Source organism: Mastigoproctus giganteus, chromosome 2 (assembly GCF_048544385.1).
Source record: "Mastigoproctus giganteus isolate SK-2022 chromosome 2, ASM4854438v1, whole genome shotgun sequence".
Lineage (NCBI taxonomy): Eukaryota > Metazoa > Arthropoda > Arachnida > Uropygi > Thelyphonidae > Mastigoproctus > Mastigoproctus giganteus.
The window spans coordinates 220,547,234-220,563,829 of NC_143576.1; the positions used below are offsets into that span (position 1 = coordinate 220,547,234).

A 16,596-nucleotide genomic window follows, 5' to 3' on the forward strand; every position below is an offset into this window, starting at 1 on the left:
GCTACCTCCTTTATTAGACTAGATAAAGACAGTAGGAAATTTAAAATTGAGAAAGGAGTTCGACAACGAGACACAATATCTCCGAAGCTGTTTACTGCTGCCCTTGAGGAAGCTTTCAGAAGATTAGACTGGTCGCAGAAAGGAGTCAATGTGAACGGAGAGTACCTAAACCATTTACGATTTGCAGATGACATTGTGGTCATTAGCCACGATCCCAACGAATTAGAGGAAAATCTTAATCAGTTATGCACAGCTAGTAAGGATTTTGGACTAAATATGAATATGGCTAAAACAAAAGTAATGATGAACAAGTATGCCACAGAAAGGGAAATAAAGATTGAAGGAGCAGTAATTGAAAAGGTGGAGTCATATACTTATCTGGGACAAGTTATTAGTTGTAATAATGATAAATGGCTGGAAGTCAAGAGAAGAATAAATTTTGGATGGATAGCATTCAGGAAATATAGTCACATACTGAAGAGCAATATCCCAGTTTGTCTGAAACGTAAAATAATGAACCAATGTATACTCCCCACCATGACTTTTGGAAGTGAAACTTGGGCACTCACCAAAAGAATGGAAGAGAAGCTAAGAACTACACAGCGAAGAATGGAACGAATCATATTGGGAATCAGACTGTTAGATAAGAAGAGAAACACATGGATTAGGCAACAAACTCAAGTAAAGGACATTCTTATCAAAACTAAAGAACTAAAATGGGCCTGGGCAGGACACATAGCTCGAAGACATGATGACAGATGGACTAAGAAAATAACAGAATGGTATCCAAGAGGAGCTAGAAGAAAACCTGGAAGACAAAGGCGGAGATGGATAGATGAAATTCATCAGTTTGTGGGTAGTAAATGGATGGCCAGTGCTCAAAACAGAAGGAACTGGAAAGTGGTTGGAGAGGCCTTCATCCTGCAGTGGATTGAAAATGGCTGATGATGATGATGATGATGATGACACTATGGGTCAAACTGTTCTTTGAGCATACATCTGATGCCTAAACTGTGTAATGTGTTTTATCACGCCACATTTTGTTTTACAACTGCTATGCATTGATGAGATTAAATCTTCAGTTTGAATATTTTGTGACCACGGTAACTCATTCTGTGAAATATTTCTGTTCGTTGATCTTACCCAGTTGTGTTAACTGTTTTTCTTGAGTAAGCTCAGTAAAGTGCCTTTGCAATTTCTTTTCACTTTGTGTCTACTGTTAATACTTGGTGGGGTTGAATTAAATATAGAAGAGGAAGAAAGGGATTTGGGAGTTACAACATAGTTGGACATGAAGTTCTCCGAGCAGTGTGGACAGGTGGCAAAAGAAGGCCCATAGCATCCTACCAATCATTTTTTGTACATTTGCTTGTTGAGATAGTGATATCATAATATCCTGAATAATAGCACTAACATGGGCTGGGTTAGAGTAACTAAGAGTAAGAACAGGTGCATGTATACTTGCATGTACATCAAAGTAAATAAATTTGATGAATTTGAAGTGCTGGTCAAGACCTCAAATCAGACATTGTTGGGATATCAGAGACGTGGTGTCACACAGATATAAGGAATACAGAATTTGAATAAGGGGAGTACAGTGTGTACAGAAAGGATAAGTATTCTTGTATTATAGGTGGTCCCCAAGGTTTCTCCTATATTTTGTATACAGAAAGGACAGACAAAATAGGATAGGGGAAGAGGATATGCTTTTAGTTAAGAAGCACATAAAATCTAAGGCAGTGCATCTAATCAGCATGGGTGGCCAGTGCAATATTGAATCAGATTTGTGTGACATAAGAACTGGGAAAGCAAAAATGAGAGGAGTAGAGTATATAGACGTAACGACTCTGGGTACAATGAGCAACTGCAGAGAATTAGAGTGGGCCAGTAAATCAGAGTGTCTTATTATGGCAATTTTAACTTTCCTGATATTGACTGGAACTTGTGGGTTGATCACACACATTAGCAAGACTTTTGTTGATTTATTGGATGACTTTTTTCTGCACTAGCAGCAATTTGTTATAGAGGCAACAAGAGAGTGTAATACTCTTAATCTGATTATTAGCAGTGATAATTCATACATTAAGAATCTGCAGATAAAAGAACCATTAGGTGGCAGTGATCACAGTGTATTTATGTGGGATATACTTAAGGATGTAACTACTATCAATGACAAAGGGAAGGGGTTTTGCTTTTGTAAATGTAGCTACAGTATTCTCACACAAGTTTTAAATTCTATACAGTGGGACCAACTGATGATGATGATAAAATCATCATCATCAGTTGGTCCCAAAATGGAGGGCAGAGGAACTAATGAGACTTGTGGCAGAGAAGAAAAATGCTTGGGGTGCATATAAATTAATAGGCAACACAGAAGATTATGGTAGATAAAAACTAGTTTGTAGTAAAGTCACAAAGGAGGTTAAGCAAACTAAGGCAAGTTATGAGAAATCTTTGGCAGAGGATGCAAACAAAAACAGTAAAGACTTCTTTACTTATGTAAACACTAGTAGGAAGGGGATGAATCACATTGGTTCTCTTGATATCAATGGTTTACCTGTTGATGATCCCGCTCAGGTTGTTGACAAACAATAAATATTTTGCATCTACATTTACACATAAGGAATTGTTTAGGGAAGTGGATGTCAGAAGTTTATTACTGAGAGGAAAGTGGAACTGTTGAAGTTAAACATAAAAAAGGCACCTGAAGTAGATGAGATCTATCTAGTTATATTAAAGGAGGCAACTAAGGAGATCAGCCATAATTATGAGAGCATCTTTGGATTCAGGAGAAGTCTGCACGGACTGGAGATGTATGAATGTATCTCCAACTCACAAAGGGGGATCAAAGGGTGACACGAGCAATTACAGAATTTTTAGCATAATTCGGCTCCAGGGAAAATATACTCACTGTTAAAAGAAGTAATGCAGGACCATCTAGAAAGGAGTATACTTATACTTCAGATACAACGTGAGTTTGTAAGTGGAAATCTTGTCTGACCAATTTGATTGGATAGCATCCATCACAGTCACAAAGGAACTGGATTGCAAAAATAATTATAATATCTAATACTTGGATTTCAATGAGCCTTTTGATACTGTTGCACATAAAAGATTGCCGCCTCCGTAGCCAGGTGGGAAGGAGCAGCAGTGCGTAGCACACGCTTCTTGATTAGACCGGGGTTCGAGCCCGTCACCACCAAATATGGAGGATGCGGAAAGGTCAGGGAATGACCACCGCATATCCCGGAGCAATATGGCCTTAGTTGCTAATGCTCCTAAAAACCAAATAACAACAACAACAACATAAAAGATTGTTGTACAAATTGGAGCAGTGTGGCATTAAGGACAAGATGAGGGAACATAAAGTTACTGCTATGGATAAAGGGATGGTTGAGTGGTAAAAGACAGTTGTGATTAATGAACACTGCTCTTCGTGGACTAAGTTATTAGTAGAGTCCCGCAGGGTTTGGTGCTGAGCCATTGTTGTTTTCTGCGTTTCTTAATGATATTGATAAGGGTATGTATATTAGGATTAATTTCTGAGTTTGCAGATTCGGCTAAGTTTGCAAAGGTTGGAAGGGTTGTTAATGATAGTAATGAAGGTATTCTGCTGCAACAAGATCTATAAAAATTAGACTGATCAGCTGAAAAAAGGCAGTTGAAAGTTTAACAGTAACAAATTCAAAGTACTGCATATGGGTAGCAGTAATCCCAGAGTAACATATCAACTGTGTGGTACTACACTTGGGATAACGTCAAATGAAATGCACCTAGGGGTAATTGTGCGGTTCTGATATGAAGTTCTCCGAGGAATACAGACACACTCCCAGGAAAGTTCATGGGGTGTTTTTCAATGATATATAGGAATTTTGCTAGCAGGGATAAGGAGGTGATTATCCCATTGTATAAAGGCTTCTCTGTTAGGCCACATCTTGAGTACTGCATACATGTTTGTAGTTCCTCATTTCGGAAGGATAAAGATCTGTTGGAATGGATACGGAGAAGGGGAACAAAAGCCTGCTCTTACCAAGAAAGGCTTCAGTTCTGCAAATTGCCGCATCTGGATACAAGCCACCTGTTAGGTGAGGTGATGTGATTTGGGTGTTTAAAGCTTTGAATGGATTGAGCAAGCTCAATGCTGATGGGGGTTCTTCCTCCTGCTCAGAGACTAATCAGAGAGGAAATGCCCCGGTCAGTGGTGGGATTCAAATAATTTAACAACCTCGCTGCCCTAATGACCGTTCTAAGTATAAAAAAACTATATACCGAAAGGTAGTTTATTGTTTCATGCAGTTAATACTTAAATAAGAATAATAAAAGAGGTCCACAAAACTAGATTGTTATAAGAAAGAGTTTTAAAATATTAATGAAAAAATATTAAATAATACCTGACAAAAAACAATAAAACTGTTATTTAAGATATTTCCATATTGTTTCTTGATTGGCGTCCTCGCTTGCAATTTTCTTCGCTTTTATCCGAGCATCATCGGCTGAGTGATTTATCCTTAACCACTGTAGGATAGGATCCCATTCCTTTAGAGGTAGACCGATTAGACTAATAGTCATTGTGTTTGATAAACAGTTAGGCGACTTCTCTTCTCTGAACATATGTTCATCTTTGAAAAACCCCTTTCCACTTCTGCTGAACTTACAGCAATTGTTCTGACAATATTTTTAGCTCTTTGAACACTTTCAGGATAATTCTGAAATTGCATAATTCTGGGAATTTTTTAAAATGTTTTCCAAGAAATCTTGATAATCGTTAATATCAATTTGGTAATTAAAAATGTCATTAAATACGAGCAAAGCCTTGGATCTTAGAAAGGCTTTTGATACTGTTGCACATGGAAGACTGCTACACAAATTGGAGCAGTGTGACATTGGAGGCAAATTGCTGCTATGGATAAAGGGGTGGTTGAGGGGGAGAAGACAGAGAGTGGTAATCAATGGACACTGCTCATCGTGGACTGATGTTATTAGTGGAGTCCCTCAGGGCTCAGTGTTGGGTCCATTATTGTTTTCTGTATTTATAAATGATATTGATGATGGTATATCGGGATTAATGTCCAAGTTTGCAGACGATACAAAGGTTGGCAGGGTTGTCAAGGACACTACTGACACTATGCTTCTGCAACAGGATCTGGAAAGGTTGAGCAGATGGGCTGAGAGGTGGCAAATGAAGTTTAACATTGACAAATGTAAAGTACTACACATGGGAAACAGCAACCCCAGAGCAACGTATCAACTCTATGGTACAACACTGACAGTGGTAGAGAATGAAAGGGACTTGGGGGTGGTTGTGCAGGCAGATATGAAGTTCCCTGAGCAGTGCAGACGGGCTGCAAGAGTAGCTCATGGAGTATTGTCAATGATATACAGGAATTTTTCCAGCAGGGATAAGGAGGTGATTATTCCATTGTATAAGGCGATGGTCAGGCCACACCTAGAGTACTGTATACAGGTCTGGAGGCCTCATTTCAAGAAGGATGTAGAGCTGCTGGAACGAGTACAGAGAAGGGCAACAAGATTAGTGAATGGAACAAAGGGGTGCTCTTACGAAGGAAGGCTTAAGTTTTGCAAATTACAGTGTCTGGAGACTAGGCACCAGCGAGGTGATCTGATAGAGGTGTATAAAGCCTTGAATGGTTTAAGCATGCTCAATGCTGATGGGATTCTTCCTCTAGCTCAGAATAATCACCTGAGAGGGCATAAATTCAAATTGAGGAAAGACAGATGTAGGATAGACGTGCGGAAATTTGCCTTTAGCCAGCGAGTGGTTGGTTGGTGGAACAGACTTCCATCCCTTGTGGTGGAGGTTGATAGCCTAAATAAGTTTAAGGCTCAGCTGGACAGGTATTTTGAACGAACAGAGGGGTGAAGTGGAAGTGGTTTTTTTTTTTTTTTTTGGCTGATGCTGCATAAGCTTGCTTTCTTGCATCAAATGCCTCTACTAATGCTAATGCTAATGCTAATTGTTCTTCAATATTCCAGTGGCTCCAAAAAATTGAGAAATCGTAATTTATTCCTATCTTGAAATTAGCTACAACTTGCTTTTAAATGTTCACAATCCATTAGTCTTTTTTTTTTTTTTTTTTCAAATTTGTTACGATGTTTTCTAAATGTCTCTCCCAAGGAAGCCCGAGACAAATCGATGATTTTCTACAAATTTTATATTTTTGAAGGTTTCTGAAGTAATTAATTCATCAACTTTTTTTTTCGTATGGACACTTTTCCTTTCCAAGCATTTGAAATGCTTTAATAGATCTTATCACGAGTTTTTCAGCCTTTATTATGTCTATATTTCTTGCTTGCAGTGCATTTGAAAGAAGAGAAATTTTGTTTAAAATATCAATCATCAATGCCAAATCAGTTATAAAATATATATTTTCAAGACGGGCAGCCATACCTAAGTACTTTTTATTTGAATAAAAATAGTGATGTAGTGCTGGATAAGCGGGCCACACAACTAGGGTTGACCTTAAACCACAGGCAGCCCATCTTGGTCCCAAAACTCTACCAATCTTTATAATTTCAATTCCAAGTTGTTCGGATATTTTGGAACTTTCAATTTGGTTCTTATTGGATTGATGAAAAATAGTATATATCTTATCAATAAATATTTTAAAATGATTTACTTGCTTTGTTTCCTTTATCGAATCATCTAAAACAACATGGAGGCGATGATTTAAACAGTGCCATATTATTATGTTTGGAAACTCTTTTGCAATCCTAGTGCTCACTCAAGATTTTCTCACTCAAGATTTCCAAGCATAACGCTGGCACCATCGCACCAAAATCCTATTAAATTTTTTTCTAGGTAGTTCTTAGTAAGCCCAACATTATTTAAACTTTCTATATCTGAAGAACGTATTGTCTCTGCATCTTGTTTTTCCAATTCAACTAGTTCAACGAAAATTGTTGGTGATGTGACTGAATCCAAGGCCAATTCTAATACAACAAATTCTGATTTTGGTTTCTTATTGAAAAAAATCTGTCGAACTCTGTTGCCTTTTCATCTTTTTAAGGGCTACTGCAAAAAAATTTTAAAAATGTTTTATTTTAATATATTATAGAGCAGGAGCGGATATGTGCCAATATATTTGAATATTTTTACTGGTTCTGTCCACATGTGGTCAGATCATAAACAAAGCACTATTATAAACAAAGCACTTTTATAAACAAAGCACTATGCTTATACCATTGAAAAATGGTGTAAGTTACAAAGGAGGTTAGGCAGGCGAAGGCAGATTACAAGAAATCCTTGGCAAGGGATGCAAAGAAAAACAGCAAAGAGTTCTTTACTTATGTAAACTCTAGAAGGAAGGGGATGAATCAGATTGGTCCACTTGATATTGATGGGTCAACTGTTGATGACCCTGCTCAGGTAGCTAACAAACTAAATGAATATTTTGCATCGACATTCACACATGAGGAGTTATTCAGCGAGGGGAATGCCAGAGGTGTATTCAACTCTAGCAGTAAGCTACAGAATCTTGAAATAACTGGGAGTAAAGTGGAGGGGAAACTGTTGAAGATAAACACAAGAAAGGCACCCGGGGTGGATGGGATCTATCCAGTTATATTAAAGGAGGCAGCAAAGGAAGTAAGCAAACCCTTAGCCATAATTATGAGAGCTTCCTTGGACTCAGGGGAGGTACCCATAGACTGGAAATGTGCAAATGTGACCCCAATTCACAAAGGAGGATCAAAGGCTGACACAAGTAATTATAGACCTGTGAGCTTAACTTCTGTTCCAGGAAAATTAATGGAGGCACCGGTTAAAGAAGCACTGCAGGATCATTTAGACAAGACTTCAGTTATAGCTCGGACACAGCATGGTTTTGTTAAGGGGAAGTCTTGCCCGACCAATTTGATTGGATACTATGATGCAGTCAGAAAAGAACTGGATGCAGGGAATAGTTTTGATATTATATACTTGGATCTTAGAAAGGCTTTTGATACTGTTGCACATGGAAGACTGCTACACAAATTGGAGCAGTGTGACATTGGAGGCAAATTGCTGCTATGGATAAAGGGGTGGTTGAGGGGGAGAAGACAGAGTGGTAATCAATGGACACTGCTCATCGTGGACTAATGTTATTAGTGGAGTCCCTCAGGGCTCAGTGTTGAGTCCATTATTGTTTTCTGTATATATAAATGATATTGATGATGGTATATCAAGCTTAATGTCCAAGTTTGCAGACGATACAAAGGTTGGCAGGGTTGTCAAGGACTCTACTGACACTATGCTGCTGCAACAGGATTTGGAAAGGTTAAGCAGATGGGTTGAGAGGTGGCAAATGAAGTTTAACATTGACAAATGTAAAGTACTACACATGGGAAACAGCAACCCCAGAGCAACGTATCAACTCTGTGGTACTACACTGACAGTGGTAGAGAATGAAAGGGACCTGGGGGTGGTTGTGCAGGCAGATATTAAGTTCTCTGAGCAGTGCAGACGGACTGCAAGAGTAGCTCATGGAGTATTGTCAATGATATATAGGAATTTTTCCAGCAGGGATAAGGAGGTGATTATTCCCTTGTATAAGGCAATGGTCAGGCCACACCTAGAGTACTGTATACAGGTCTGGAAGCCTCATTTCAAGAAGGACGTAGAGCTGCTGGAACGAGTACAGAGAAGGGCAACAAGATTAGTGAATGGAACAAAGGGGTGCTCTTACGAAGAAAGGCTTAAGTTTTGCAAATTACAGTGTCTGGAGACTAGGCACCAGCGAGGTGATCTGAAGTGGTGTATAAAGCCTTGAATGGTTTGAGCATGCTCAATGCTGATGGGATTCTTCCTCTAGCTCAGAATAATCACCTGAGAGGGCATAAATTCAAATTGAGGAAAGACAGATGTAGGATATACGTGCGGAAATTTGCCTTTAGCCAGTGGGTGGTTGGTTGGTGGAACAGACTTCCATCCCTTGTAGTGGAGGTTGATAGCCTAAATAAGCTTAAGGCTCAGCTGAACAGGTATTTTGAACGAACAGAGGGGTGAAGTGGAAGTGGTTTTTGTTCTTTTTTTTTTTTTTTGGCTGATGCTGCATAAGCTTGCTTTCTTGCATCAAATGCCTCTACTAATGCTAAAAAAAAAAAAAAAAACATCAGTCAGAACATACATTTTCTTCATTTTATCGATATTAAACGAAAATTTCTTGCTGAATTAATAAATGGCATAGAATACCAGGTGCCCACCTTAGAGAGAACCCTGATCACAAGTGCCATTTTAACAACCGGTTCGCTGAACTCAACAAAAAATTAGGTATCGGTTCTGCCGAAGCGGTGCGAACCGGCTGAATCCCACCACTGGCCCCGGTGTTGCAATACTGTTTGAAAGGGTTGCATGAGGGGGCATAAATTCAAATTGAGGAAGGATGGTTGCTGAATAGTGGTGTAGAAGTTTGCCTCTAGCCAGTAGGTGGTTGATTACTGGAATAAACTTCCATCCGTTGTTGTGGAAGTGTTCAGCTTAAATAAATTCAAGGAAGAACTTGACATACTATTGGAAGGAATAGATAGGTGAAATTTTTTTTTTTTTTTTTCCCTAATACTGTGTATGCTTGCATAATTTGCCACTACTTATCTTCTTCTTCTTTGTCCTCGCCTTCTTCCCACGTTCACATGGGGTCAGCATGCTCTTTCCATTCATCGTCCCAATGTTCCTATTCTAACACTTTTCAACTCCTTCTTCATCTCTACCTGAACTAACTTCTTTAACCGGACCCATCCTTTGTTCAGTAGCCCTGATACATCTACTTAATTTGCCACTACTTATAATAATACTAATAAACCACTTGTAAGACTAGCTTGGAATACTTTGTTCATCTATGGAAACTACACCTAAAGAAAGACATCAGGCTTTTTGAAAAGATCCAAAGATGGACAACATGCCTGATGAACTTAGCAAAGGAGCCTCTATGTGAAGAATGACTTTGAATATGTGAATTGCAGAGTTTGGTAACTGGGAACCTTAAAGGAGACCAGATTAAGGTATACGAAGCTCTGAGGAGAGAAATGAGTCAGGTGAATCATTTATAATAAAATTTTCACTGTTATAAATGATTTTAGAACTAGAGGACATAAATCAAATTACGAGGAAAGAGGATTAGACTGTATTTCGGTAAATTTTTCTTTTAACCAGCCATTTTTGATTACTGGAATAAGTTTCCTGCATAAGTTTATAATAATATATTCTCAGGGTCATTAATATTGGCCTATCTTGCTTGAGATAAACCAATATTAATGATAAGTACACTAGTTTCAACAGCCGGCTTTAGCTATATCACAACTTTGAAAACTGATTTCATATACTGCATGGCAGCTCACATTGAACAACCACTGCCATAGCAGTCTTATCTTTTAAACAAACGGCCAATTAACCTTTTGGAGAGGAAATGCCCTGGTGTTGCACTACTGTTTGAAAGTATTGCAATAACAGGGCAACTCACTGCAAAGGCAAGTTTGTTCTGCTGTGAGAGTTTGCATTATCTTTGCTGTTTAAAGGATACAGTGGCACCTCCGTAGCCAGGTGGGCAGGAGCAGCAATGCGAGAAGCACACGCTTCTTGATTAGACCAGGGTTTGAGCCCGTGATCACCAAATACGGAGGATGCGGAAAGGTCAGGGAATGACCACCGCATATCCCCGGATCAATATGGCCTTAGTTGCTAATGCTCCTAAAAACCAAATAACAACAACAAAGGATACAGTCCTGCAAGCATCTTATAAAGAGAGGAATGTCATCCTTTTTGCATGGTTTCTTAAAGACAAGTGCCACCATTGATATAAGTGCTGGGTTACTTTCTTAATATTTTTGTACTTTTTTTTTTTTTTTTTTTTTGTAAAATGTACTGGATGCTGGCCTAGCTCTGTTAATTTCTGAGAAAACCATAACACTGCATTCATACTGTGCTGTTCAGTATTTTATCTTTTTGCAATAGTATTGCATTAGTATTTGATTATGTGCATTTACTTAAAATTCTGGAAACTGATCTCTCTCTCTCTCTGACACAAGTTTAATACATATGGTGTCTTTTATTACTCCTTTGTAAATGATTTTTCTTAATCTAGGACCTCCTGGAGCCCCCGGAGCAGTGATGGCAGAAGGGCTAACTGCTACATCAGGTCGTATTCATTGGAGTGATGGATCTGATAATGGTCGCCGTATATTGTCTTATACTATAGAAGGAAGAACTAATCATAATCACACCTGGGTTGTTCTTAATTCAAGTATGATAGAATTATTTTTTGCTTATGTTATATGTTATTCTTTATTGCTGTTAAATGGAATTTAGTTTTAAATCACACAAAAATGAAGTTTCAGTTAAATTAGTGTCTAGAATTTTATCTTTTGACCAAGCTTATTGTTACTAGTTTTTTAATGTCTGCTTTATGTCCATTATACCAGTCATTTATTTGCTGAAAAAATGTGTTGCCTTGACATTTGTTTATAGCCATCACAGTGACTCCTGGGAAGATAATGGATTTTCCAGTGTCCTCTCCAGTTAATATTTTTAAGTCTAGTATGTTATTTACTTGATCCATTTCATGCCTTACACATAAGGTTCTGCACGGGTGCCTTGTTTCCGGATGCTGCAGTTTGCAGAACTGAGGTCTTTTATGTTAACAATATCCTGTTGCATTCCTGATTAATCTCATTGCTCTTCTCTGCACCCATTCCTACAGATCCATATCCTTTCTAAAATGAGGCATCCAGAACTGGTGCCTCTGTAGCCAGATGGGCAGGAGCAGCAGTGCGTTGCACATGCTTCTTGATTAGACCGGGCTTCGAGCCCATGACCACCAAATACGGAGGATGTGGAAAGGTCAGGGAATGACCACCGCATATTCCTGGAGCAATATGGCCTTAGTTGCTAATGCTCCTAAAAACCAAATAACAACAGCATCCAGAACTGTATGCAGTACTTCAGATGTAGCCTAACCATTGCCCTATACAACTGGACAGTCACCTTGCTGCTGGCAAAATTCCTCTGTATTGTTGACAGAACTCCATGAGTTTTCCTAACAGCCCATGTACACTGCTCAGTAAACTTCATTTCAGACTATCAGACCTCTGGAACCGAGTTTGAGACTTCTTATATGGCATAGGTATCCTTGGAGTGTTTTTAATCCAGTTTTTAAGTGAACATGGCTCTGGCGAAGGTTCTGTAATGTATTGTTGCATAATAAATGATTTTATAATGGTGTAAAAAATATAAATAAGAGAACCATTTTTAAATTGATCTTTTTGGATAATACTGATGGAAAGCTGATTCTCACTCTTGATTAAAGTGAAGTGTACATTGTTTTCTGTTGGCATAAAAATGACAACCCATTATTTAGAGCAAAGAATTAATATCAAATTTCATGTGAAAGTTAAACAAGTCTGCAAATCGAACTGATCTTTCAGCATTTCTCTCACAGTACAAGTGAAAATGTTAAAAAAGTCAATTTGGTTGATTTGATTAGCTGAGAATAATGGCTGGAGAATTAAATTTAGAGATAGACTTTCATTCTGAATGAGAGGAATGTTTCTGCTTATTTACTTCATCTTTATTAAATACAGTCCTTATAAATCTGACAACACTGTGATCAAACTCTTGATGATATTCATTATCTCGCTTCCTATCTGCTCAACAATAATTTTATGTGGTATGTGCTGTTAAGAGGAATGACAAGAAAAGAGATGGTATTATTCTCTTTGCCTATACAGATATGATAATAACTCAAAATTAGCTGTTTTGCTTCACTAGTTTTGAAATTGTAATTAAATGCTTATGTAACACATTATCTGTTAATGAAATTCTTCAGTCTAATATAACTTCTAAAATGGATCTCCCCCTCCCTTTTTTTTCCCTTCTCTTCTCCAGTTTAAGTGAGCAATGTTATTGAAACAGGTTGAGAAATTCTGCTTTATAACGTAGCATGAAGATAGGATTTTTATTATTATTATTATTATTATTATTATGAAAACGCCAAAGATGAAAAGTATTAGAACCTATATTACTCCACACCATGTGTGGATTGAAAGTTCGGAAGACAAAAGGTACTTGTTGACGTTGGACTTGAATTTGCCTTAAAATTACAATTGCCTTATAATTCCACTGTATAAAGCAATTGTAAGACCACTTTTGGAATACTATATCCAAGTATGGAGACTTCGTCTGAAAAAAGACATTGAGCTTCTTGAATGGGTCCAAAGATGGGCAACTCGAATAGTCAGGTTAGAAGTCAGAGTAATTCCTCACATAGATATATGATCTTGTCTAGAGAACTGAGTATCATCGAAGATGAGCATAAGAACTGTAGACTCATTTTTGTGAGATATAAGATAGCCCAGTTTTAGAAGGATTGAAATTAACTAATTTATTTTTGACCCATTGGAGAATTACATGAAGATCAGCATTTTAGAATGGTATTGGATATTTGAGAAGTTGAAGATGTTTGAGCAGAGAGAGGTTTCTCAAACTGGATGGTGGAATGCAATGTGCTGTTGTCAGCAAAACTATGGATAGAATTTCCAGTTAGTGGAAGAAGGTCATTGATATATATATAAGAGTTTCAAAAAGGGAGGAAGAAAGAACTGAACCTTGCCCAAGAACACCAACATTAATGGAGAAGCTAGAAAACAGAGTCATCTACCATCACTTGCAGAGAGAGCAGTCAGAGAGAAAACTGGATACTCAATTACAAAAAACCAGCCTGAAATCCATAAGATGGAAGCTTGTTAAGAAGATATTTATACCAAACATGATCAAAAAAAAAGCCTTAGAAATGTGAAAAGACTGCTTGAGTTTCACCAGGCTTTTCCATTGAATTTGTCCATAGATGGGTAACATAAGCCAAAATATCACCAATGGATCGACGCTGATGAAATCCATATTGACAATTATTGATCAGATTTTTTTTTATGAAAACCCCAAACACGAGAGGTATTTGAACCAATAGTACTTAGTATCGTGCATGGGTTGGAGGTTGAGAAGAAGAAAGAAGATATTTGTTGACACTAGACTTGAACTTCTGTAGACTGTAATTTTCAGGAAATACTTATGAAGGAAGGTTGTTCCACAGAATGACAGTTGAATGAATAAATGAGGAAGATGAAAAGTTGGTTCTGTGAGTTTGAAGTTTGACAGTAAATGGATGTTGGCGGTGTCGGCACGCATTCGAACTGTTTTGAAAGAGACAGCAAGAATTATAGAAGCCAATTCAGAAGAACATGGAAGTATCTGTAGAAAAGGCATGCAGCAGAAACAGCACGTCTATGAGACAGAATGGAGAGACTGTTAGAGATGAGTCATTAATTAACCCAATTGCCCTCTTCTGAATGGAATCTAGAAGCCTGAGAGAGATTTTGAGGACACCGCATCAGATGTGGGAACAATTTTCCATGGTAGGGCGAATTTGCGATTTGTACAGAGTGAACAGCTGTTGGGAAGAAAAGTAACGCCAAGAGCGAAATAGAAAACCAAGTTTTTTAGATGTAGAGGAAGCAATATTTGTAATGTGCTTGTGCCAAGAGAGATTACAATTCAGGGTAATCCCCAAAAGAGATATCATCTTGCCTAGAAATCAGAGTATCACCAAAGATAACCATAGGAGCAGAAGAATCCTTTTTGCGAGATATAAGGCAGGACTGAGTTTTAGAAGGATTGAAATCGACTAAGTTGTCTTTGCCCCACTGGAGAATTACCTGGAGATTGGCATTGAAGGAATTGGTAGAGGATATTCGAGAAGTTGAAGCTGATTGAGCAGGGCAAGGTTTCTCAAACTGGAAAGTGGAATGCAATGTGCTGTCATCAGCAAAACTATGGATAGGATTTCCAGTCAATGGAAGAAGGTCATTAATATACAAGAGGAAAAGAGTGGAGGAAAGAACTGATGAACCTTGTGGGAAACCAGCATTAGTGGAGAAGTGAGAAGACAGAGAGCCATCTGCCATCACCCTCAGTGAGCGGTCAGAGAGAAAGCTGAATAACAAATTTCAAAAAACAGTTGGCAAACCATAAGATGGAAGCTTGTGTAGAAGACCTTTATGCCACACACGATCGAAAGCTTTTGAGATGTCAAGAGCAACTGCTTGTGTTTCACTGAACTTTTCCACTGAATCTGTCCATAAATGGGTAACATAAGCCAGAATATCACCAGTGGATCGACACTGATGGAATCCATACTGGCGATCGTTGATCAGACGGAAGGATTCTAGGTAGTTTAAGAGTTGGCAGTTAATTGATTTCTCCATTACTTTATAGAAAGAGTAGAAGTAATTGCAATGGGACAATAATTGGATCAGACGGATTTATCTCCCTTTTTAGGAACTGGCTGGATATGAGCAAATTTCCAAGCAGAAGGAAAAACACCTTTGGAATAAGAAAGTGAAAAAAGGTGGCAAAGGACAGGAGTAAGTTCTAAGTGGAGAACAAGTGGAGAAATACCATCAGGACCTGGAGCTTTCTTATCATCAAGATTAGTCAAAATCCTAACATCCTTTTGATGGAAGACCACAAGAGGCATTGAATGGAGCGTGTTGAGAATGGTGGGAGGTGTTTTACCAAGATCATTAATACATAAGTTGGAAGAAATATGGAATGCTAGCATGTCAGTTTTATCCTTGGCTGAGGTGACAATAGAACGATCTATTTTTCAGAGAGGTGGGAGCAGAGATGAGAAAATGTTGCGGCCAATAGCTTTGGCACGAGACCAGAATGCTCGGCTACCATTACGGCAAGAAGCAAGTTTTTTACCCTTAGTCTGTTCAAAATCTAGTTTGCATAGATTAATAACTGCTTTACAATTGTTGTGAGCTTTGGTGTAGATAGAAAATGAAACTGAAGAATTAGAAACAAGCCAATTACGATATGCAACGTTCTTCTCTTGAGCAGCCTTAGCACATTTATTGGAAAACCAAGGTTTAGAAAAAGGACGAGATTTTAAAGTGGAGTGCGGAATAAAGGGTTCCATTCCTACAAGAATAATTTCACTGACACCATCTGAGCAAATGTTGACATCTGAAGTTTTGAAACAGTAATCTGACCAAGGAAAAGAAGAAAAGAAATCTCGCCGGACATCCCATTTTGCTTTCTTGTTATTGTTTGTTTGTTATTTGGTTTTTAGGAGGATTAGCAACTAAGGCCGTATTGCTCCGGGGATATATTCGGTGATCATTCCCTGACCTTTCCGCATCCTCCATATTTGGTTGTCACAGGCTTAAACCCCTGTTTTCTCTTTCACTGAAATCTTCAATCCATAAATAAATTTTCAGAATTATCTTTTCATTCCTATTTATTTATTACAATGATGAAGGGAAAGGGACTGACGGAAAGTGCAAGTGCTGGCAATGCCAGGAAACGAAACAAAATTGATTTAGAAATGAAGATGAAAATGATTAAGAAGTACGAAGCAGGACAAAATTAGTCATCTATTGCAAGTGATTAGGTCTTGCTGCTTCAACAGTGAATACTATTTTAAGGAACAGTGTGCGTATAAAAGAACACGTTAAAGGATCAATGCATTTAAGATCAACAGTGATCATAAAACAACGTTCAGGTGCTATATTGAAGATGGAAAAGCTATTAATGATATGGATGGAAAA

The 16,596-nt window shown here is 38.1% G+C and overlaps 1 protein-coding gene across 1 annotated transcript in view; it reads left to right on the forward strand.

Annotated features, from left to right (window-relative positions):
* The window catches only part of Cont (Contactin), a 268,473-nt gene that overhangs the window by 194,501 nt on the left and 57,376 nt on the right, over positions 1-16,596 (forward strand). The window contains exon 16 of the mRNA XM_090390177.1: positions 11,076-11,234. Within this exon, the coding sequence (XP_090246303.1) occupies positions 11,076-11,234 (159 nt within the window). The remainder of the gene's footprint in view (positions 1-11,075; positions 11,235-16,596) is intronic.